Source organism: Hydra viridissima, unplaced genomic scaffold (assembly GCF_058129835.1).
Source record: "Hydra viridissima isolate aposymbiotic clone 2 unplaced genomic scaffold, HvirCarnegie_v1 scaffold_1, whole genome shotgun sequence".
Taxonomy (NCBI): Eukaryota; Metazoa; Cnidaria; class Hydrozoa; order Anthoathecata; family Hydridae; genus Hydra; species Hydra viridissima.
The window spans coordinates 19,932,419-19,954,712 of record NW_028324300.1 but is presented as its reverse complement, the minus strand read 5'-3'; the positions used below and the strand labels follow the sequence as shown (position 1 = coordinate 19,954,712).

At 29.4% G+C, this 22,294-nt stretch overlaps 2 protein-coding genes and 1 long non-coding RNA gene across 9 annotated transcripts in view; 1 reads left to right on the top strand and 2 right to left on the bottom strand.

Annotated features, from left to right (window-relative positions):
• Nucleotides 1–3,497: 3,497 nt before the first annotated feature.
• LOC149893793 (uncharacterized) lies at nucleotides 3,498–5,995 on the top strand. Of its 2 annotated transcripts, XR_016449111.1 has the most exons (4): nucleotides 3,498–3,765; nucleotides 3,932–4,166; nucleotides 4,582–4,676; nucleotides 4,809–5,995. It is a non-coding gene; the product is annotated as an uncharacterized LOC149893793 (long non-coding RNA). The 2 variants fall into 2 exon arrangements; XR_016449110.1 differs by having other exon boundaries at nucleotides 4,582–5,995.
• A 53-nt stretch (nucleotides 5,996–6,048) lies between these two features.
• LOC145192390 (uncharacterized) lies at nucleotides 6,049–11,849 on the bottom strand. Of its 2 annotated transcripts, XM_090076422.1 has the most exons (6): nucleotides 11,409–11,846; nucleotides 11,080–11,268; nucleotides 10,932–10,976; nucleotides 10,382–10,527; nucleotides 8,096–8,237; nucleotides 6,049–7,625 (listed from the first exon to the last, which is right to left on the bottom strand). In XM_090076422.1, exons 1-6 carry the CDS (start codon nucleotides 11,602–11,604, stop codon nucleotides 7,594–7,596), a joined length of 750 nt encoding a protein of 249 aa, XP_089932548.1. In that variant the 5' UTR covers nucleotides 11,605–11,846; the 3' UTR covers nucleotides 6,049–7,593. The 2 variants fall into 2 exon arrangements, with proteins under 2 accessions (XP_089932548.1, XP_079925767.2); XM_080069641.2 differs by lacking the exons at nucleotides 6,049–7,625; nucleotides 8,096–8,237 and having other exon boundaries at nucleotides 9,737–10,527; nucleotides 11,409–11,849.
• Nucleotides 11,850–19,708: 7,859 nt separating this feature from the next.
• LOC145195469 (NACHT, LRR and PYD domains-containing protein 14-like) overlaps nucleotides 19,709–22,294 on the bottom strand; it is a 40,031-nt gene continuing 37,445 nt past the window's right edge. For all 5 annotated transcript variants that reach the window (XM_090076348.1, XM_090076349.1, XM_090076351.1 and 2 more), the window contains one exon: nucleotides 19,709–20,365. In XM_090076348.1, the coding sequence (XP_089932474.1) occupies nucleotides 19,815–20,365 (551 nt within the window). In that variant the 3' untranslated portion in view covers nucleotides 19,709–19,814. The remainder of the gene's footprint in view (nucleotides 20,366–22,294) is intronic.

Here is a 22,294-nt window from a genome sequence, read left to right as displayed (position 1 = left end):
AACATGGAATATTTTTTTATTTTAAAATTTTTATATTTAAAAAAAAGGTTGAAGAGACAAAATCAAATATTTTTAATTTCTCATATTATAGTTCAGAAACATTAACATTTCACCATGAGCTCCTGTTAAGCTATTTCTCTTTGCAGTATATACATTTCCACCAATACTAAAAAGTCTTTCACTCTCCACAGAAGACGGTGGGCAACTTAAATACTTTAAAGCAAGCTTTGCTAATAGTGGCATTTTGGTTTTCTGTGATTTCCACCACAACAAGGGATTGCTTTCTTTGTCAATAAGGTCTTCATTTGAGTAAAGTTGAATTTCGTTTAATAAAGTTTAATTTGAATTTGAAGTTTGTGGTTGACCGATTTGTTTAGATTTAAATCTTACAAGTTCTTCAAAATAATTGTCGAAATCCATTTCTACTATATCTTTTTATTCATTCAGTACTGTACCATTATTTGCATATTCTGAGTCAATAATTTCAATGTCTGCAGATTGATCATTTTCAGTAACTTTGATGTTTTTTATGTTTTCATGGGTTTTAATACGTTGAATGGTTATGTTCTAAATACTTGTTTTAGCAGCTGAGAAGGTGTTTTCATTTTTGATCAATTTTAATTTGAATCTGGGATCAAGAAATGTTGACAAGATGGTGTTATAGTTATCAGTATATTGTTTGAATCTATTCTCCATTGACTTAGTTAAATCAGTTAGTGTACTCTCCAGGCCAATGAACTTGTCATCAATTGAAGCTTTATTAATGAAATGCTTCAAAAACTGTATCTGTGGTAAAATACATTATTTATATCTGAAACAATAGAACGTCTTTCACTCAAGCGAACTGTTGTTTTGTGGAAATTTTTTAGCAAAACACAAAATTGTCCAATAATCATCTATTTGTTTGCATTTAATGAAGGAAGCTTACCATTTCCAAGTGCAAATATGGTTATAGGTTTCCTTTGTTCATAAATTCGTTCTAACATATGATAGGTACTATTCCACCATGTTGGAACATTTTGAATAAGTTTGTGCTTAGGAACATTGTTTGCTTTTTGAAGAGCTTTAAGTTCATGGCAGGCTTGGGGAGACTGGCTGAAATGCCCAACATTTGAAAGACAGTTTGCAATGACATTCTACTGTTTGTTCAAAAATACACTAATTAATTACTAGTTGCAATGTGTGCAAAAAACAAGGCATACTATCATATGGGCCATCTTTAATAGCCTTAACAATATTTGCACCATTATCTCTAGCTATTAAATGACTTTTTTAAAGGTGATATTTTAAATTCAGCCATTATATCATCATTTATTTCAGAAATATTTGCTGCTAAATGTCTGTCAGGAAATGGAGCTACTCTAAGTATAACAGTTCTCTGATTAAACGTATTGTCTAAACAGTGACTTGTCAGGCTCATAAAGCTTTCATTTGAACTACTGGTCCATATATCAGTAGTAAAGCTTATGAATCCAGCATTGTGTAATGTAAGTTCTACCTTATCCATTATTGTTGAGTGAATTGATGGTTATACTCTATTGGTACAAAACTTTTTTATTTTTTTTGTTAAAGTTCATATTACATTTAGGTTATAAAATGGAAAATCAGAAGTTTCAAGCCAGAACTGAAAAAGAGAAGCTTTCTGTAAATTTAAGGAAGAATTTAATTAAAGCAAAGTTCAGAAAAAAGTTGAGTCTCATTGTTGACCAGCCCAAAGTAGGTTTTGGTAATAGCAATGATGGAAACACTTCAAGAAGAGCATTTGAGAACTCTGAGATTTTCTCTGAAATAACAGGGCTTAATATAGAAGTTATAAATAAAATGCACATTGTTCTTACTGCAATGTCATGTGGGTACCATATTGATACTGATCAATTTGAAGTTTACTGCACTGATACAGCTAAAATTATAGTTAATAAATATGGTTGGTATATACTGCCACCCAGTGTTCACAAAATTCTGATACATGGTTGCTCCATTCAAAGCAATTTGATTTGCCGATTGCGCAATACTCTGAGGAAGCTCAGGAAAACCTTAACAAGCAAATACGAAATGCAAGGTTGCACCACACAGCAAAAGTATCAAGAATTAGCACTATGAAAGATCAGATGTACTACCTTTTGATAAGATCAGATCCAAAAATCTCAAGCATTTCATTTGTAAAACACAGGTAGAGATCTCAAGGTAGAACTTTGCCTCCAGAAGTATTGAACTTTTGTTTGTAATTTAAGTTGTGAAAAGACTTTAATATTGCAATTTTTTTATTTTTGTATTATAAAATGTTTTTGTGTGTGTGTGTGTGTGTGTGTGTGTGTGTGTGTGTGTGTGTGTGTGTTAAACACTCATAACGCGTTTTGTAACGCATTCACGCGCGTTTAATGCGTATGCGAACGTTTGTGTATTGATAAAATAATGTTATATTTTGGGTCAAGGAAGCTAAATTTTTTACTAAAGTTAGAATTTACAAATTTTAAAGTCCACTAATGCGCGTTTTAACGCGTACATGTGCGTGATACGGGTGGTTGGTGCATGTGAAATAATTTAAGTTCCTAATTTGAATTCCTTGACCCCAAAAACCCCTATTTTGATGTATTGTTTATTTTTAATGTACATGTATTTAATAGTTAGGTAATTTTTGCCGCTTTTAACTTAATCTGGCCCAGTGGGCAAAGCGACGTCGGAACAACGTCGGATCGATGTCGGAGCTGACGTCGGATCGATGTCGGATTTACGTTGGAAATGGAAAGGTTGGGCGACGTCGAAAAAAAGACATCGGGCGACGTCAGAATTTCGATGTCATTCAACGTCGAGCGATGTTAAACCAACGTCGGAACGACGTCAGATTACTGACGTAAAGACGATGTCATTATGTGGTAGAGCGATGTTAAACCAACATAATAAATACAATTAAAGAAGAGCACATATTTTCTGGCGTAAAAGTATTCATTACAAAAAACAACTTTCTATTTTGCATCAGTATCTTTCTGGAGACGCCCACCATCCCCGCCAACAACTTTGCTAGAGCCTACCGCAACACCTTTTGAATATCCACTTGGATATCGACTACCGTTACCTCGCTTCTTTTCGTCATGACGCTAGCTAAATAGAAGTTGAAAGTATAACGGCATAAATATATAAAGACTAACTTTAATTAATTTAGAATTTCAAATCATATAAGTAAAGTTATTTCGGTTTCAAAAACAAGCAGCTAATGAAATTTAAAAAAAATAATCCATTGACTACCCGACAAGAACAGCTTAAATTGACTGAAAACGTTAAAAACTTTCAGAAAACTAGACCCATTTACCATCTTTATTGGTAAATAAAACAGATTTATATTAAGGCTGTTTTGTTACTTCAGGATTTCGTCAATGTCGAAATCAGCTAAATTATTGTCAAACTTAGGATCCAATTGTTAAAAGGATATCTGGTTCTCAAATGAAGTGTGTATCCATTCTCTGTATCAGACTCTGAAGTTGATTCTAAAAACAAAAGATACTGTTTTTGGAATAAATATCATAATTATAATTCCTACAGAAATGCTTAATGTTTAACGTTTAATGTTCAACGTCGTTTCGTCATTAGTTACTAGGCTTTGAATTAGTTACTAGGCTTTGAAAAAGCGCGTTCTTCAAATGCACGCGGCCATTGGAGAAAGATCTTTTGAGCGAGTTAAAACTTTTTTCCTTTTGGAATTTAATTATTAGTTTAGATATATTACATAAAGAATCATCTTAATCAATTATATATCATATTATAATTGAAGTAAGTATATGTAAATAGTTATATATACATTTTTATCAGATAAAGTAGAAAGGATTAAAATTTTTATTAGATAAAGTAGAAAGGATTTTAATTTTTTAAATCGTTTAGATTTTGTTTGTTTTAGTTTTTCTTTTAGCAGTTTTATTTTCATTATTTTATTTTTTAGAAAGAAAATAGGGGTATGGATGTTATTTAAAGTTATACTAATGCTATTTCCATAAAAGGGTTATTAATACTTTAAAATTTCTGTGATGCTATTAACTATTTTTGTTCTTTTTTAGAAAATTTAGAAAAATAAATTAAACTTTTGTGCCAACACTGACATGGCATGTCACATGTTATTGTATGTAAAGGTTAAATGTTGTTATGAAGATTACAGTTCTTATGAGAAAAAAAAGAAAGTAAAGAGAATTGTTTGTAAATATATATTTTGTATCTTTTTAAATTTTCTTGCGTCATTTTTAGAATTTTTGTTTGCACACGTTTATTGTTTGCATATATGCTTTTTTGATATGTATCTGTGTGTGGTAATAAGTGCTTTATAGTTGTTTTATCAACGTGTTTTTATAATAATGTAAAGTGTTTTTTTACTGTTTGTGTATGTGTTAATATGTGTTACATAATTGTTTTAAAAATGTGTTTAAATATGTATATAAGGTGTTTATTTATTTTAGTATATGTTTAACCTTATATACATATTTAAACACATTTATTGTGCTTATAGTTTGTACATATGTTTATGTTATGCTCTTTCCGTGTTTTTAAAGTGCTGTGACTTGGTAAACATCTACCTGAAAATCAATTATTGTATTTTAGAGAAGGAGCAGAACATGTGGCTTTAGATAGTGCAGCTCAGCGTGATATGCATAGTTTAAGTTAAATACTGAAAATGAAAGAGCATATTGCTATTTGTATGTAGACATTCCTTATCACTTTATATTTGATGATAAACATTGTAAATGGAAGGTTAGATAAAGGGGTGGTAATAAGGTGATAGTAAGAATGTATAAAGTTAATCAAACTGGAGAATTGTTTTTTCTTAGACTGTTACTTTTACAAGCAAAAGGAGCAACATCTTGGGAGGATGTGCATACTATTAATGGTATTGTCCTTGAAACGTTTCGTGAAGCATGTGTTTGGAAAGTCTGTTGCAAGATGACACTGAATGGCAGAATACTCTTTTTGAGGCGGTTTTAACACATATGCCAAAGCAAATTAGACAGTTGTTTTCAATTAATTTGACCTTTTATGAACCTGACAATCCTTTACATCTCTGGAATACATACAAATTTTTTATGATGGAAGATTTCATTCACCGCTCAGTCCCACTTCTAATAGCTGAACAAGCTACTCTTCATCAAATTGAAAAGATTATTAATCAAATGTGTTATATAAAACCATATTTGTTTATAGTTGTATATATGTTTAAATTATGTTGTTTCCATGCTTTCAAAGTGGTGTGATTTGGCATTATGTTGAGCAAGATTGATAACCTTGCCAGCCAAGCGATGTACTTATAGCAGAGTTGTGACTTGGCAGCATTTAGTGCCAGGCGGAGTTACTGCTTTGGAGCTAGGTTGTGTTGTCTAGCCTTTTTTAATTATTCTCAAAACACATGTCTGTTAATGTTTAGCGTAATGTGTATATGAGTATGCAACCTTGATCTTTAAATCTAGGTTGTTTTCATGTCCTAAATTTGAAGTAATTGAATATCTAATATTGAGCATTAAAAAAAATATACTTTAATGTATTTATATGTTTAGTAAAAAGATAAATATAGTTAACTTTAAATTGGTTTTCTAATTTTGTCTCCTATTTTAATTTGGTTTGTTATTTTCGCTGGATTTTAGGATCAAGGGTGTAAATATTCTATTCTTATGTGTTATTGTTGTGATGTTTTGTGTTGGTATTCATTTTTAACAATAGACACCTTCATGTTGGTGACTATTGTAAAAAATGAGTAATAGGTTGTTTCATTATTGGAACTTACTGCTTTTATTTATTTACTGAAAGCCAAGACAACATTATGCTAAAAATGCAATTTATATCTTAAATTGGTTGTATGTTTTTTTATATATATATATATAGTATTGTTAATCCTTTTGTACTTCGAAACAGATTTTATTGTTACATTTTCGATAAATGTTTATATTAACTGCCATTTCAAAATGGGTTACTATAAATAGGTAAATCGATTTTCAGTTTTTATGTGGTGTTATATATATATATATTTTTTTTTTGGTGTAATTATGGTATCATAATTCCTTTTTTTTTTTTCTTTAGGATTTACGATTGACGCATTTATACGATTTATAAAAAGAAACCTTATTACCTTTTATTGTAAATTTTGGTCAGTTAAAATGATATAAATGTATGCAATTAGTTCAATTTTTTTTTAATTTTCTCTATTTTAAGCCTAATAATTTGCTGTACTAATTTAGGGAATCTTTTTAAATGGGTGGCTAATATTGTAGTTTAGCGCATTTTTCAAATATCAAGTTACTCAAATTTTATAAGATTTTTAACTAATTAATTAGCTTAGTTTGCATTAGCAACACTTTTGAGGAAAGAAAAAATTTTTATATGTTAGATTCTTATAAATGTTAAAAAGAAAAAATTCTTATACACGTAAATCATTGTTTTACATTTCATTATTCTGGTAAAGGTCTTCATCAAAAACTTGACTACTCTTAATAAAAATAACTATTCTCCTGACCACCATTAAGGCAAAAACGGGGAAGGGAGGTCCTTTATTAGTGTCAAAATATTTAAGAGAATTAAATTTCGAGTAACAAAAGGAATTTTTAGTAAATGGTAGTAAATTACCGTTTACTAAAAGCTATTGAAACAAAGAGGACATTTATAAAAATGGTCAGATTAGTGCCATATATAGTAATGGTCAGTTATTTTTAATAAATTTATTTGGTTGTGTGCATTTAACGTTTTAAAGACAATTTCCTGTCTTAAAGAAAAATGTATCAAGGGGATACCAAAAAATTAATAAATCATGTATAATTTACGTTCGCTTAATACTAATCTTATTAATTAAAGTTCATGTTATAAAAATATAACAAGAATATAGCCTTACTTTTTCGTCAATTTAAAGCATGATAAAGTGTTATTATTTTGTGTTAGTAACTAAAAACATTGTGTTGAACATAGTATTGAGGAAAATGGTTCTGCCTTACACTGATATGATCTATGTCAGTTGTAAATTACTCAATGTTTAATAATTGATAAATTATTTTACCTCCGCATACTTTTTATTTTAATTTTACAGATGGTTCAATTTTTTCAATTTAAATGCGTTTTTCTGAAAGGGTATCAGTTAAGGTTTCGCAACTTTAAATAGTGGAAAACAGCCACTATAAATTAAGTGACAGACCGACCATAACCCGTGTTACGGGTTGCTTTTTGTGTTGATAAATAAATATTCTTAACTATCAAATATGCATGTCAGTAGCACACTCAGGTCTCCAAATATTTGATAACCAGTGAGAACTTCTGATTTTTTTAAAATGTTTCTGCTGATGCAAGGTAAAAAAAAATATTTTTTCAAAAATTCAAAACATACTTTGAAATAACTCATAAATAGCCATTTTTTTAGTCTGCATAGAAGAAATTGTTAAAAAAATTAACACCATGAACTACAATAGCATAGAAAAATAAAATTTTATAAACTTGAAAGTTACTCTACCATTAATACGCTTTGACAAATTTTTGTGTTTGTTATTATATTGCCCATTTAATGTTTACTCAGTGCTATCAGTCCCCACAAAAGCATCATAATATTACCTTTCTAACATGTTGTTAAAATTTTCTTTTAATTTAGTCCCACCATCTCTTGAAAGACGAGCAACCTAAAAGAAAAGCATTAAGATACTATTGATATTATGTTTTACTTTTTATCTTATTGCTTGTTTTACTGTAAATAGTATAAAAACAGATATTTTTATTATACAATTTGTTAATAATTTTAAATTATAATAACAAGAGAGAATTTTTATGTCTATTCACCCTAATTTTTAAACCCCAGTTTTTATGGTTGTTGTGATGTTGATTTGATATGATTTGAGGGATGTATTGAACTATTTTTTTATTAGGATGACGAATAACTTAACAAAAAAACATTAATAACACATAACAAAATTCCTATATATTTTAATATGTATTCTAAAGTCTACCCTCTTATTTACAAAGTCATTTACAAACTTGGATCCCTTAACTATACCAACCGGTTATTATTTTATCATTATTATTGTATTAGGGTCACTCACCCTAATACAATAATAATGATATTTATTAATAATAATAAATAATGATCAATTACTACTGTTAGCTGACTCAGAACGAAGAGATTCAACTTCATTGTTAACAAATTGTACATTGTCATCAGAATCATTTCGCAGAGCATCATTAATTAGATTATTGATTTCTTGATTCTGGGCTCTCCAATTATTAATGTAAGACATCTAAAGAATAATGATAAAAAGCTGTTGAAAAAGTTATAGATTGTGAATCAATCCATTTAAATGCATTTTTGAATATTCATGTTTATCCCACTGTGTGTCTATCCAAAAAAATTAACATGGAAACAAAAAAGTGGGACAAGATCCATAAAGCATGATGAAACAGTTAATACATCTAACAAAGTGTATATTGGTATATCCGAAGAAGAATGGAAATAAATATGTGCAAACCACAAACATTTATTCACAAAAAGCTCAAATAATGTATTTTTTACCTGATGATTGCAATAAGCATGAAACTTAAAGTAGTAAACATTATGTAGTTTTATTTTAAATTTATCACATAAAATAAAATATATTACTCTGATTTTATTCATTGAGCACTCTTGTTGAATAACATGCACAAATAACCTTAAAAACAGTGCAATAATGAATTAATAAAAAAAGTCAGATAAATATTTGGTTGAATCGTATTTTATGTTATATTACAAATAACCTTAAAAACAGTGCAATAATGAATTAATAAAAAAAGTCAGATAAATATTTGGTTGAATCGTATTTTATGTACGTAAACTAAAGCAGTAAAAAGCGCAACTTTTTCATTACGTAATAAAAAGTAATTAAAAAGTTCTTTTGTTTTCGGATTATTTTTAAACAAAAGAGCTTGCATAATTAAGAATTTCACAAAACTTTAAATTTTATTTTAAAGAAAAGTTTTAAATTGAAAATATTTGTAAAATGGAAATAAGTGTCTTTTATTTAAAAAACTGTAAAATGCCAAGACCTCGAGCATCTCGTATTATTGTTCCAGATAATGAGTTAGGTTCATTATCTTTTTAATATACAATCTTACCACATTAGATCGTCTTTTATCAGACCTAATGGCTAAGGTCAAACGAGGCTGGCCTAGACCGGTGTGCTTGTATTAAACTAATGCTTTTCTTTTTTTTCTCGCCCGCTCTTCAAAAGGGAGGCAAACTCAGGGTCGACGTTCTTCTGGGTTTTCCCTGGAGAGGAGTGAGCAGTTTGCAAGGCAGTTGCTGGAGGACTTAAAACACTACAATAACTCGTCTTTTATCAGATGAAAGTTCGGTCGCAAACAAGGCTTTAATTTTAAATGAATTTCTTAAACTAGTCATATTAACTTACCTAGTTTGAATAAATTTAAAAAAAAGAAAAAAACAAAAGATAAAATTTAAGAAAATGATAATGAAGAACTTTTATTGTAGAAGTACTTAAAGAACGTGATTTAAAAACATATATTTGAGGTCTTTAGAATTGTTGCATAATAATAGACGGGTTCGTGATGACGCGTTTTGTTTTTATTCCCCAGTCCCACGCGGTTTCGGCAGTATAGAAAATAAACATAAACAACCGCATAACAAGTTTCATTCTGCTAATATAAAATTTAAATTTAGTATATTTTATATATTATTAAGTATAATAATTTATAATACTATAATAAATTTTATATATATTATTTAAATAGCTTCAAAAAAATTTATTATGTGGAATAAATCAAAATATTTTCTAACTCTTAACAATGAAGAGCAAGTAAAATACAAAGAAAAATTAACTCTTGGAAACGGATCGGTCTTGCCAGATCCATTATCAATTGATGACTGGCATGTTGAGAAAACCTGACTGTATTGTAATTTGTTTATCTGAAACACGGCCACCCCAGCCTTCAGAACAGAAACTTACAGAACCTGTTGGGGTGATACTTATAAGATATTTAATTGTATTACTATTTTATACGATGACCAAGACTGAGCCCTAGAGTTTAGTCCTAGGGATCTTTGTATAAATATTTCAAAGCAGTCAATAATTGAAATACAACTTCTGAAATTATAAAAACAACGAGGTAAAACTTTTCTCATTGCAATTCGGTCAGGCCAATTTATTAAAAATTTAAGTCTAGTTGCTATAACAACAATCCAACATCTAAATATTTTTGATGCCAAACCATAATTTAATGAAAACCTAAAAGCAAGATCTTTTATAAATAATCCTCTACGTAATCGCATTAAAACCAACAATAAATGGTCTTCTAAGGATATTTTTTTTGAAAAGCTTTTGACATGGTTTTTAATTCTTTCAAATAGCCAGATAAAGTTTTCTGCACTTATACCAGTGTAAAATCGAACCTTTGCATTGTTTTTTGAAATACTTTTGTATGAAAACTTGTGTGACTCCAATTTTGTAATTTTATCACGCAACTGATATAGCTCCAAATTTCTTTCCATAAGTTCTTTTTGTAGGCTTTCAAATTGATTACACTCAATCTGTGTACCTAAAGATGAATGTTACTGTAGATAAAGTTACACAAAAAATAACTTTGAAATGAGAGGAATATAAAAATGAAGTAAATAATAAGTTTATTGTTAAGAATATTGTTCTTATAATAGTTATTTTTATTTTAAATCTTATTTATCTTATTCTTATTTATTTATATAATCTTAGTAAATACTTCAATAAAGTTTAACAAGTAGCTTATAAGCTACAAAAGCTACAAAAAGTAAATAATGCAGGTAATAAAATATTATTTAATTATATTTTATATGCTGCATTATTTAGATTTGCGTTATTTACTTTTTGTTACATAGTATATAAAAGTATTTATAGATATGAATATAACAAGTTATTATCAAGATCAAATAAAAGCAAATGCAAAAATAGAATTATAAAAATATGTACCTTTTTCAAAAGTTAATGGTTCCATATTGTCTTCTGCTGGAGAATCTAAATTAGAAAAAAATTATAATTTTTGTGATGTGAATATAACAATAGATTATCAAGATTAATTGTATGCAAATAAAAAAAATTGAATTATAAAAGTATTTACCTTTTTCAAAAGTTAATAGTTCCTTGTTGTTTTTTGCTGGAGAATCTAAACTAGTAAAAACTTGGGTTTTTCTTTTCTGAGCACGTTTAAAACGATCTTTTTTTTGGCTTAAAACATTTTCTGGAACATTTTTATAATTAAAAATGCTTGGTACATAATCAAGAGTTAAAGGATTGTCAGACTTTTTTCCTATAATAAACCAAATCTGAAATTAGAGGACAATTTAACAAAAAGAATATTTGATTTATGCTCTATATTCAATGTTTATTCAAAGTATATATAAAAAAAGATCAATAAAAAAAATAATATAAAAATCTATAAATATTTACCAGAAATAAAATGATCACTGCAAAGTCTAACACATTCTATGGATTTTTCAGACCAGTTTTTTCTTCGAATTGCTATTAGCCATAATTTGCGTTTCTCGACTTGTTTTTTATCTGGTATTCTGTAGAAGCTTCTTCTGATATCATTATAATTTGTTCTAACATTATTACAACCAACAGCACAACAATTATCTGGCATATTTCTTAGTTTGTTGCAGTTTAAATACCTTTAGTTTGTGTGTGAAATACGATACTTCGTTTTTTCTATACTGCCAGCAAAATACGCATGCGCAAAATAATGTAAACATCTAAACCCGTCTATTGCATAATTATGCGCTTTTCCATTACGCAAAGTTGCGCTTTTCACTGTTTTAGTTTACGTACATAAAATACGATTCAACCAAATATTTTTACTAATTTAAATACATACATACATACATACATACATACATACATACATACATACATACATACATACATACATACATACATACATACATACATACATACATACATACATACATACATACATACATACATACAAACATACATACATACATACATACATACATACATACATACATACATACATACATACATACATACATACATACATACATACATACATACATACATACATACATACATACATACATACATACATACATACATACAAACATACATACATACATACATACATACATACATACATACATACATACATACATACATACATACATACATACATACATACATACATACATACATACATACATACATACATACATACATACATACATACATACATACATACATACATACATACATACATACATACATACATGCATGCATGCATGCATGCATACATACATACATGCATACATACATACATACATACATAAATACATATACATACATATATATACATATATATATATATATATATATATATATATATATATATATATATATATATATATATATATATATATATATATATATATATATATATATATATATATATATATATATATATATATATATATATATTTATTTATTTATTTGTATAAAATGAATAAAAACACCTTTTTATGGAACTCTGAGTTTGATGCCTTACGGCAATCATCAGCCATAGTGTATATCGTTATTTAAAAACCGTTTAAAAATTACAAATTAAAATCACGGTAGAACGAGTTCTGACGTTACTAAACATTAATAAAGGACAAAACATTAATAAAGGCAGATAAAACATCTAATTTGTATAAGTTATCTAAAGATGAATACAACAAACTGCTAACAAATGCAGTTACTTCTACCTACAAAAAATCAGAATTAAAAGATCAAATAAATAAGGATGGAAAAAACCTTTTAATCCACCATGAAGTGTATAATAATATTGAGATAAACGGATCATCCGGTTGTTTTTTCACTTTAAAAGACCATAAAGATAACTTTATTAACAACCCTTCAGTTCGCCTTTTAAATCCATCGAAAAACGAGGTAGGAAGAATTAGCAAAGTCATTTTATCAAAAATTATCCACGAATTAAAAAGCAAACTACAGTTGAATCAATGGCAAAGCACCCAATTTGTTATAGATTGGTTTAAAAACATCAAAAATAAACCCCTTTGCAAATTTCTAATTTTTGATATAAATGATTTTTACCCATCTATTAGTGAAACCACTCTTACCAATGCAATCAGTTTTGCCGAACAACATGTTGTTATAAATGATGACGATAAAAAATTAATATATCATGCAAGAAAATCTTTAATTTTTAAAAACGATGAAGCTTGGATAAAGAAAAGAGGCGGATTATTTGATGTCACAATGGGTGCATTTGATGGAGCTGAAGTTTGCGAACTAGTTGGTATCTTTATATTGTTTCAGCTTTCTCAACATTACGATAAAAATAATTTTGGCTTGTATCGTGATGACGGACTCGCTATTTTTGAAAACAAAAGCGGCCAACAAATGGAGAAAATTAAAAAGCATTTTACGCATATTTTTAAAGATAACAACCTAAATATCTCCATTCAATCTAATATTAAAATTGTCAATTATCTGGATGTAACATTGAACCTGATCGACAGTTCTTATCAACCATATTGTAAACCTAATAACCAACTTTCGTATGTTCATTCTGATTCAAACCATCCACCTAATATAATAAAAGAAATCCCTCGCACTATTGAGTCAAGATTATCAACTATGGCAATAAATGAAACTGTGTTCAATAACTCTATTCTTCCTTATGAAGAGGCTTTACGGAAATCAGGATACAATTCAAAACTCACCTACCAACCACAAATAGACAAGCATCAAAGTAAACATCGCAAACGTAAAATTATATGGTATAACCCCCCGTATAGCAAAAATGTTGAAACTAATATTGGAAAGCGCTTCTTAGCTTTAATTGACAAACACTTTCCAATAGGACACAGGCTTCATAAAATTTTTAATCGAAACTATATTAAAGTTAGTTATAGTTGCATGCCCAATATCAATTCTTTAATAAATGCACATAATAACAAAATTCTTCAAAGCGATAAATATAAAACAACAAAAGAATGCAACTGCATAGACAAAAAAAATTGTCCGTTAAACAACCAATGCCTTTCTAGCAATGTCGTATACCAAGCCACTGTAAGTTCTGGAGATCCTCAATTCAAAGACAAAGTTTATTTCGGTATAAGTGAAACTACATTTAAACTTAGATATGCCAACCATCTTAAATCTTTCAACGCACTAAAATATAAAAATGACACCGAACTTTCCAAAGAAATATGGATGCTAAAATCTAAAAATCTGAAACCGGTGATTACATGGAAGATTGTAGCACAATGCAAACCCTACAATCAAGCAGCAAAAGTTTGTAACCTTTGTCTCCGCGAAAAATTTCATATATTATCATACAAAGGAGAAAACTTACTTAACAAAAGATATGAAATAATATCAAAGTGCCGGCATGCAAAGAAATTTTTGCTATCCTTATTCGACACCAGGGACTAAAACCTTTGACGTCTTTTTGTTTTGTTTCGGTTTAGTAACGTCAGAACTCGTTCTACCGTGATTTTAATTTGTAATTTTTAAACGGTTTTTAAATAACGATATACACTATGGCTGATGATTGCCGTAAGGCATGAAACTCAGAGTTCCATAAAAAGGTGTTTTTATTCATTTTATACAAATAAATAAATATTGCTCTATTATTCAATAGTATCGAGCACTCTCAAACGCACAAGAGTATTTGTATTATTATACTATAACAATACATTATATACTTTGTATATATATATATATATATATATATATATATATATATATATATATATATATATATATATATATATATATATATATATATATATATATATATATATATATATATATATATATATATGTGTTTTAAAGTATCACAATTAATTAAATCAAGTAAAAAAATAAACTATCTTTCGCTTGCCATAAAAAGCATGCGTTTTATGGTTTGTCGCACGATGTCAGAACAACGTTGGTAAGACAACGTCGTTTTGATGTCGTTATCGCGATGTTATAACAACGTCGTAATAAGTTGGTTGACATCGCCGATGAAAACCCAACATAAACCCGACGTCGGTTTGACATCGGGTGCCCATTGGGGGGTCACTGTGCGCCGTGAAAAAATTTTCTGGCTTTAAGCAAAGAAATTAAACTAATTATATTAAACAATTTATCACCTGTTGTTCCGGCTTCGCTTTCATGGGGAGGCAAGTTATATAGATCTGAAGATTGTGTTGGATTTTCTTTTTCACGTTCTCTTCCTTCTTTGTTTTCAGTAACAACATCGCCTAGTCTTTGTGATGGCAGAGCACTTGACTGGCTAGCTAATATTTTCGAAATATTTTTCTCTTACGCACGCCCGATTTTATTTTCAAAACTTTAAAACAACAACTAACATCATTTCAAGAAACGTAAAAGGAAACAATTCTGAAAACACACAATGATGCATTACAATCGCTTTTGCTGTTTTTGGCTTACCTTGGATTTTTCGTAACAACCAATCAGAGTAAAGCATTTCAAATAAAGACTGAGATTGAGTTATTTTGTCAAAGAGATGGCGTGAATTGTATGAAGAAAAATATTAAATTTTGTTTAACTGCCAAATTGCCAAGTGAAAATGTGATTATTGCAATATTATGGTTATTACTTTTGGTAATATTTTTAGAATTATCAACTATTTTTGAACCAAAGGGACCCTTTTTACAGACTACACAACAGAACCGTTCGGGAATTATTATTTTAACGGGTAATCGGGTTCGGGTACCAAAAGTATCAATAACTTTCGGGTATCGATTATTTAAATTACCCGAAAGATTGTGTTGGGTTGGGTACGAAAAATTTCAATTACCTGATTTAATCGGCGTTATCAGGTAATACCCGTTCGGGTAATCGGAGTCTAATTATTATATTTTTAGCTTTTATCGGTGTCCGATACCCGTTCGGATCGGATCTCGCTCGGTTCCTGTTGAGACCGGACATTCCCTTCATTTTTGATATCAGTCTTTTGTTTGTCTTTATAGATTTTAAATACATTTAAGTCAAAAAGCGACCAATAGAATATATTAAAAAAAAAAAAAAGAAAACATATTGGTGAGCCCTGGCGGAAGTTCAAAAACGTGTGGTGCGAACATGTGAAACACGCCAGTAGCCGCCGTTCTTTATTTTATGGAGCTATAGTTCCCTTATTTATTATCGGAGGTCATTCGTTTCAAGGGCATCGTAAAGAACAATCTTCTCTCTTTACGATCAAACTTCGAGATCGATAATTTATTAAAAAATGAGTGAGAAAATGATTTTTATATGGGACTTGGTCGAAAAATCGGCAAACACTTGGTGGTTTACCCTGTCAGTCAATAATGATATTAAACAAAATAATGAGACAGTAAAAACAAATAGTAGACCTACAAAATATAGAAAAAGAAGGCCTTCTGCAAATGACTCATATTATTAAGACACAGTGAGCAGTAAAAACTTTATTCTGAGAATTTCTTCACTTGACGATTTTCAGAATTTAACAACTTTGTTCATTTAATGAATGTCGATCTAATTTATGAAAAAGCCAAAAAAAAAAAAAAACTGATTTTAGAAGACGTAGTTCTAGGAAGAGGGCAGTTAGGGGTTAAAGCGGGATTAGGTTAACTCTGACTACCGTAACTTTTTACAAATCATCCTCATTCAACATCATTCTCAATATCATAAAAATTAGATTGTGCCCATGCATCTTTGAGAGCTATCTTTACAAAAACTTTTTCTCAAAGTTTTTTTCTCAAGATTACTTTAATTGCTATGGAAACGGCAAGTATAAATTGATCAAAGTTACATGAAAAATAAAATCTGTTAACATAAATGATTGGGGTTGAAAAAAACATGGTTTGAAAACAACTGTAAGTTTTTCGAAACAAAACACAAACTTAACCCTTTGAGGTCTTTAAAAAAAATTTTTTTTTGCCTATCAGGTCCAAATTTTTTTTTTACTTATTGACCTTAAATATAACAGAAAATATATGTTTGACCCATGGCTTTTCTTTATTTTTTACAAAAAATAGGTTTTTAGTGTAGCACTAAATTGTTTAATTTTTATTCTGCCAAAAACACTATGACCTAAGTGCAAGTACTAAACAAGAAAGAAAAACCAAATATATGTACAAGCTTGTTTTTATTCTTAAGTAAATTGCAATATTGACTTTGGATATCCTATTTTACATGAAACTCAGTCTCTGTATGGTAAAGTTCAAAACAATCAGTAGGGTGTAGTCCTGGTTTTCTAGTGCAGGTTTTACAATAGTACACGGTTTTTTTTCTACCACCTTGTGTTTTTCTGTCACTGCATACTAAACAGTCTTTGGCATTATTACTTGGAACTTGTGCAATAAAATGTGGCTTTTGGTTGAGGCGCTCATTATCATCTAGTGATGATCGCCTTCCTTTTCGTTCTTGAATGTTACGAACTGTTCCTACTAATTGCTCAATGAGGTTTTGTCTGTAGGTTAGGTGTCGAAGTTTGTTTTTACCATTGCTTTCACAAAACTTATTGAACAATATATAACTGTTTACAACTGCAACTTCCAACAACCAGAAAAATATTTTTCTCCACCATTTTAAAGACTTGCGTAGAAATGAATAGCTGGAACAATAGTGATCAGCTCGATCAACAGCTCCCATATGTTTCGAATAATTTACAATAACAGTTGGTTTATCAATGTCTACAATACCTTGTTTTGTTCTTTGTTTTGCAACTTCAGTTGTTGAATCATGGAAAGTACTCAGCATCAGAACTTGTCGCCTGTCCTGCCATGCCAAAACCATAACATTGGAAGAGTGTACATATGCAGAAACTTCGTGCTTCTTTAATTTGAGTTTTTTTATATCTTCAGGTAACTGTTTTCTATTTTTCATTATTGTTCCTGTAGTTTGTATGCTCATTTTGAGGAGTTCTTGTGCAAGAGGAAAACTAGTATATAATCTGTCAGTGAATAAGTGATAACCACTACCTTGGGCAACCTCTAAAAGCTCATCACACAAATGCAACACGATTCGACTTGTAAACTGCATCATAGGTCTTGCCAAACTTTCAGTAGTGCAATTACCATAATACGGTTCAAAGAAACTAATATAACCTGTTTCACTATCAGCTAAAACAAAAACACGAATGCCCCACTTTGTGGGTTTTTGTGGATTGTACATGCGAAATGCAACTCTACCTTTGAATCCAATAGTACTTTCATCAATTGCAATATTACGAGATGGGACAAAATTTCTAGAACAGGAACTTTTCATTTCTGATACAACTCGATGCACTTTCCTTGCACGTTTATTCAGTTCATTAGATGAATTTGATGGTGGGGATACATGCAGCATCCAATGTATCTGAAGAAACCGAGTTCGAGAAAAAACTGCTGAAAAAAATGGCATGTAGTTTAGCCAATCACAAGAAAAATAATGTTTTATACTTGATTTTTCATTCAAAGCCATATTCAAAATAGTACCAAAATAAGCATGAATTTCTTCAAGTGTCACATCTTTCCATTTATGCCAAATAGAATGAGATTTCAATTTGTTATTTTTAATTTTTGACTTAGCATAACGATTAGTTTCAGTTACAATATCTGCAAGTAACTCATCAGTAAAAAATAACTTGAAAAAATCTAGTTCACGTCTTAAATTTATTGAATGCTGAGGGCCTACATTTGCTACTGTGAATGGCAATGCTTCAAATGCAGGAGTATCTTGCACTACTTTTATCCATCCTATGTTTAAAGCAGGTTCGTTATCATCAATTTCATTCAGTTCAATATCTTCCTCTGACTCTGATATCTCTGAGAATTCAGTCTCAGATTCACTAAAAGTGTATTCACTGTCGTTTTCAGTACTTGTTTCATCCAATGCCATCAATACTTCTTCAGTTGTAAAACGCTTCCTTGCCATTAGTAAGTAAATTTTTATAAAAATTTCTAAGAGTATAAGTAAGGCTAGACGTTCAAAAAATGTTACTGAAAAGCACAAAGTTAAAAACACACTATAATATTACCAATTGAACCTATTAAATTATCCAAGTTAGCTTAAAAAGATAATTTTTTCTGTATAAACATCAACATAGTAGATGTCCCGTGGCACGGGACATTAGACCGCAACGACATTTTCATAATGTCCCGTCACACGGGACATTGGACCGCAAAGGGTTAATATCTTCAAAAAAATTTAACAACTTTATTTACAAAAAAAAAATTTTTTTTAACTGCCTTCCTCCTTTGTGAATAAAAAAAATGTTCACCGTTCGAAGCTTTTAAAAAGTTCGCTAGAATTTTGTTTTACGATTTTCCGAGTTCCAATTTTTTTTCTCTCTTTTTTTTCTCAACATCAAAATAAAACTTTCCGTTCTAAAAAATTGTCGAATCTCATCTTAAAAACTCGAATATTTTTTCATAACTGTTACCATTGACAACAACAAAAAAACAATTAAATATTTTTATATTTCCATTATTATTATATTAAATAATTATCATTTTATTATATTTCCGTGATTTTCGCAGTATTTTAAAAACTTTTTTTAAAACTAAGTTTTAATAAACAACAAATATTCGCAACAAAAACTCCAAATAAAAATGAAAATCTTTTCATTTATTTCCGCGTTTCAAGTTTTAAAAGAAAGTTGTTTTTTTCCTATTAAAATTACTTAATATTTCATTTCATAAATAACTTTTGAATTATTTATACATTTTACATTTTTATTTAACATATTTAAAATATTTAAACAATCAAAAGTATTTCGTATCACTTCAATTTTCTCAACTCTTCGATGTTATAAAAACTTTCTTGTATTACATATACTTTTCACATATTTACATTTGTATTTATTTTTTATTTAACATATTAAACATTTTTCGAGTTTCTTACTTTTAACTTTCCGATGTTAAAAAAATCTTCTCCACGGTACTCGATCCACAACTCCTTGAAGTTCGAACCACAAAGCCATTCACAAATGTCGTCGATGAAGTTCGTGTCTTTGTGAAGGTAAATTTTTAATTCTTCAGCGAGTCGAATCCACGGGACGAAACCTTCGAAATCGTTCTTTGATACGAAAGTATGACTGATGTTTATCACCAACCTTTCAATCATATGCTTCGGTGTCCATCCATCGATCTTCACTGGATGAACTAACAAGACAAGACGAACGTTGGTCGAACATAAAATGATAAGTTTTTTCTCATCTTCAGATAAAATCTTTTTATCAACAAATAATACATTCAACTTGCATCCTGCGTTTAAAAATTTCTCCATGAAATATTTCTGATGTGAAACTTCATGAGCAGTTTTTCCATCGCTTATAAAAATCTTCCACTCTCGTTCATCGACTGATCTTTTCATATCCTCGGCAATCAACGCCTGCGCTTCAAAGAAGCATTCCATGAACATCTTTCGATCTGAATAATTATAAAAAAATAATATTGATAACATATTAACATTATTATTAATATTTATTTATTTGCAACAACAATTATTCAAGAAAATCAACTTTCAAAAATTTGAAAACACGATATCGTGTTTAATAAATATATTACGGATATTATTTTCTTTATAAAAAACATCAAAACAGTTCAAATGATCACAATGCAGTTCAAAAAATATTTTTTATTTATCAAATATTTATAAAACAAATAAATAATTTACGAAATACAAAATTAAAATATTTATTGAAACTTGTCATACATCGTTTTCAAACTTTGGTTGCGCTCCAACCAATAGAAATACGAATAACAAATCAGCCAATCAGATGCTTGACCAAAAGCATTAAAAGAGCGCTCGACTTTATTTAAAAGTCGCGTGAGATTTTTGATACAAAAATAATTTATTTTCAATCTGAAATAAAAACATTTTCGCTTTCTATTTCTTTGCTGTAGCAACGAAAGATATTAAAAACTAAATGAAAAGTATGTCAACTTAAAGCGGTATTAGTCGAATAAAGTTGTCAAAACGGTTGGAAATTATATTTTAAAAGTTTCACACGAAAAGAACCATATGAGGAGTCATTTCTTTTAGAGACATCTTTCTTTTAAACTTTCAAACTTATTTTGAAGAGAAAAAATTATCAAAAAACGCGTTTTTTAGTTTTTTTGGTGACATTTTGATGTCACCAAAAAAACTAAAACTCTTTAAACTTATAACTAAAATCATTGTATTAATTGAACTTGTTATCGCTTTTTCCCTAAAAACCTAAGTAATAGAAATATATTCTGCTCTAAACTGATTTTAACAGCTACTTAGCAACAAAATCTTAAACACTTACTTCTTTCACATCGTTCGTTCAGAAATTACAAGAAACAAAAAAATGAAATTAGAAGTTTGCGATTTTCACCAATGAAACAACTCAACTCAAAAAGAAGGACAATGACCAATAAAATCAATAAGACATGAAACATTGTCAACAAAAATTCAAAATTTCTTTTTGAATTTTTGATGATTATGTTTCATGTCTTATTGATTTTATTGGTCATTGTCCTTCTTTAATAACACAATCAAGTTCCTCTTCAGTACTTAAAGTATTGCTTTAAGACTCATGTCCCATTTCAGGTTCCTCAATCAAATCCACCATGTCAGACTCAACTAATGCTCTTACTAGAGCAGGATTGGAAGCATTTAATCTTTCCAGCAATTCTACCGAAAGTTTTCGACATTTAAATGAAGAAGGCACTGTTATTATTTCCTCATCGAGGCTTCGACCGTTATGCAGGTATTGCAGAAGTCCACTCATATTGGTTCGGCGTTCATGCATGCGAGTCATTAAAGCTCTACGCATTTTTTTGCTTGTATTATTGTCAGCATTTTTTAATTTTGAGCATGAAATTAATAGCAATGTTGGCTGTAAATAGGTTGGAATCTCGACGACATATTGCTTCAACCGTTGCTTTAATGGGAACTAAAGTTGTAATAATCTCTGATAATATTGTCAGTTCATCATGTAACAGAGCTATAGAATTATCTTGCACTGGGTAAATATCAATTAATGCTTTTTGTATACAACTTTTTACTTTGTAAAATTGTTTAAGCATTAACAGAAGGCTGCTCCACCGTGTCTTGCAGTCCATTATTAAAGACAGTTGTTTACCAAATTCAGCCTTAATATATTTTTATAAGATGTCGTTCTTGGTAGGTGATCGTCTATATTTTAGCATTAGTTTGCGTACTTTTTTAATGACTGGCCCATAATGAACTTCATTAAGTAAATTTTAGGTCTTAGATTTTCATGATTGTGGTCCAACAAATCTTCCTCAATGTCCTCATTTTCGGATCAACTACTGTCAGAAAATTCATTGTTAAAATCTGGCTGATTTGCATCGAATTCTCTCTTTTTA

Excerpts from the sequence above, each read along its gene's own strand:
- LOC145192390 (XM_080069641.2), bottom strand. The coding sequence starts at position 11,604 with ATGCCAGATAATTGTTGTGCTGTTGGTTGTAATAATGTTAGAACAAAT. Across the intron at positions 11,269-11,408 it reads CAGTGATCATTTTATTTCTG|GAAAAAAGTCTGACAATCCT; the intron begins GTAAATATTTAT and ends GGTTTATTATAG. Across the intron at positions 10,977-11,079 it reads ACTATTAACTTTTGAAAAAG|ATTCTCCAGCAGAAGACAAT; the intron begins GTAAATACTTTT and ends TTTCTAATTTAG.